At 42.5% G+C, this 2,656-nt stretch overlaps 1 protein-coding gene across 1 annotated transcript in view; it reads left to right on the top strand.

Moving 5' to 3' along the window:
• SNX30 (sorting nexin family member 30) overlaps positions 1–2,656 on the top strand; it is a 140,915-nt gene that overhangs the window by 96,934 nt on the left and 41,325 nt on the right. Inside the window, exon 6 of the mRNA XM_011941859.1 lies at positions 1,688–1,887. Coding sequence (XP_011797249.1) covers positions 1,688–1,887 — 200 coding nt within the window. The remainder of the gene's footprint in view (positions 1–1,687; positions 1,888–2,656) is intronic.

Consider the following 2,656-nt stretch of genomic DNA (forward strand, 5'->3'; position numbering starts at 1 on the left):
AAGAATTTGAAAGCTTTTTAAAACATAGGGAGGGGCAGATGGTATATAAAAGGAACAAGAGTGAGAATGGCTTTGGTCTAGCAGTGGTGAACAAGAAGAGGAACTGTGAGGACAAAAAAAATCTTTGGCCTCAAATTCTGTATGCAGAATCTGGAGTGTAGTGCAGGAGGAAACGTGCCAGTGCCCACACCGGAAACTTCCCCAGTCTGCACATAGACTGGCTGGAGAACATCCCTTCAGGAGACTCCAACGGTGGTGGCACTGATTAGTGAAAGGCTCAGTCTTTATGACCAATAGAAAAAGATACGTGACTCAGTGTTGAACAAGCCCACCTCTAAATAGCACCCTCATACTTCCCAAAGGAGATCTCTAGATGATTAATCTGTCTTTGGAGCAGGTCTAGGGCATCCCATGAGGAAAGACCCGAATAGGGACTGACCTGAATTCCAGAGAGAAACCTGTCAGTCAACATTGGGTTGTAAAAATGTAAAACCAGAAAGATTGTAGATCCGTGAAAACATTGTACAGCTTGAGAAGAGGAATAAAAAATAATGAACCAACTAGTTATAAAAACAAACTATGATGGAAAACTTGAAGTACTTGCCAAAGGACAGAGAATACTGACAAACTGCCACATACCCATTCTCCTTGTTCCATCTTGTCCCATCAGGTGTGAAGGGTTGATATGTACTAAACTGTGGACAGAGGAAAATAGAGCCTCTGGTGAATCCCATTCTCATATGTGTGCAATAAAGTTGCTAATAAAACACTTTCAAAGGCAGGATTGAATTTGGATCTCTCAGTGACCAGGGAAATGGTATGAATTTCCTTATATATAAGTTGGAAATGATGGCAGTGATAGGATAAAGTCAGATGTGAGATCATTAGCCTGAGAACACTAGTTGGAAATTATTGGAACTGAGGCTGTAAACCAAAACTTCTGGCTGTGAATTTGCAGCTCATTCTCCTGTATCACATTGACTTTTGTTAAAAAAAAAATTGGGATATACACATTGAATTTTTGATCCTATGGCCGAAACAAGTATAGAAAGCCATCCTGACTTCCTTAAAATGAACCAGAATATTTCACTTATCAAGTTAATGGTATCTGTTCTTTTTTTTTTTTTGAGATGGAGTCTTGCTGTGTTGCCCAGGCTGGAGTGCAGTAGAGCGATCTCGGCTCGTTGCAAACTCTGCCTCCTGGGTTCAAGCAATTCTCCTGCTTCAGCCTCCAGAGTAGTTGGGACTACAGGTGTGTGCCGCCATGTCTGGCTAATTTGTTTTGTATTTTTAGTAGAGACAAGGTTTCACCGTGTGGTCTACCCACATCAGCCTCCCAAAGTGCTGGGATTACAGGCGTGAGCCACCGCGCCTGGCCGGCGAGTGGTTATTTTTGAAGATGTTTGGTGGATGTGGCTGCTACTGCTTTTCCCCATAAGGCCCATTATCCAGCAGCATGGCATTCCCATCCATGGGATGGAATGGATTGATGTAACATGAGCTGTCGGAGTTTTAAGCAGTTGTGCTAGAAACAGTGTTGTGTTTAAAGAAGAGCGGGATCAGGTGAGTGAATGGCCAAAGAAACACATGTTCATGTAGAGACCTCTTGGCTGTGGTGATTACAGAGTTAGTAATAGCAGTGACTGCTACCCAGCCAGATTTTAATTGGTTTCTCTTCCCCGTTCAGAGTATCTTGTGGAGCTGAGAGAATACGGGCCTGTATACTCCACATGGAGCACCTTGGAGGGTGAGCTGGCTGAACCCCTGGAGGGTGTATCAGCTTGCATTGGGAACTGCTCTACAGCCTTAGAAGAGCTGACAGATGACATGACAGAAGATTTCCTACCTGTGCTCAGGGAATATATTTTATACTCTGACTCCATGAAGGTAAGCTGACTTGCTTCTTGTGTATTTGGATACTTTCTTTGTAATAGCAATTATCAGAAAGTAATGGATTATTGCCTGTTTGCATGTGATACAAGTTTCCTTCTTCCTGGGTGGGCAGGATCAGACATGTGGACTGACATCATGGACATATAAATGGAACACATGGTGAACCAAGTACATGAATTAAACAAAAAGTTTGGGAAGAAATTCTTACTAGTTTCTCTGAGAGTTCAAGAAGATATAATGTTTGTGAAACAAGAACAAGGATGCCATGGAACAGTAATAGATAATTAGAACTCTTGGAAGTTAAAACATGATTGCTGAAATAAAACTGAATAATAAAGTTGGAAGGTGAAGTTGAAGAAATCTTAAAATAAGACAAAACAAAAGTAGTTGGAAAATAGAACAGAAATGCAAAACTACTGAAACTGTGAAAGAAAAGAGACATAGGGGATTAATCCCAAAGGTTCAGCATCTGACTGATAAGAGTTCCTAAGAGAACAGGGAAGACTGAGGGAAGGAAATTGTAAAAGAAATAATACAAGAAAATCCCCCAAAGCCAAAGACATAAATCGTCCGATTAAAAGGACATGATAAGGCCGGGCGCGGTGGCTCAAACCTGTAATCCCAGCACTCTGGGAGGCCGAGACGGGCGGATCACGAGGTCAGGAGATCGAGGCCATCCTGGCGAACACAGTGAAACCCCGTCTCTACTAAAAAATACGAAAAACTAGCTGGGCGAGGTGGCGGGCGCCTGTAGTCCCAGCTA

Source organism: Colobus angolensis, unplaced genomic scaffold (assembly GCF_000951035.1).
Source record: "Colobus angolensis palliatus isolate OR3802 unplaced genomic scaffold, Cang.pa_1.0 Scaffold103, whole genome shotgun sequence".
NCBI lineage: Eukaryota > Metazoa > Chordata > Mammalia > Primates > Cercopithecidae > Colobus > Colobus angolensis.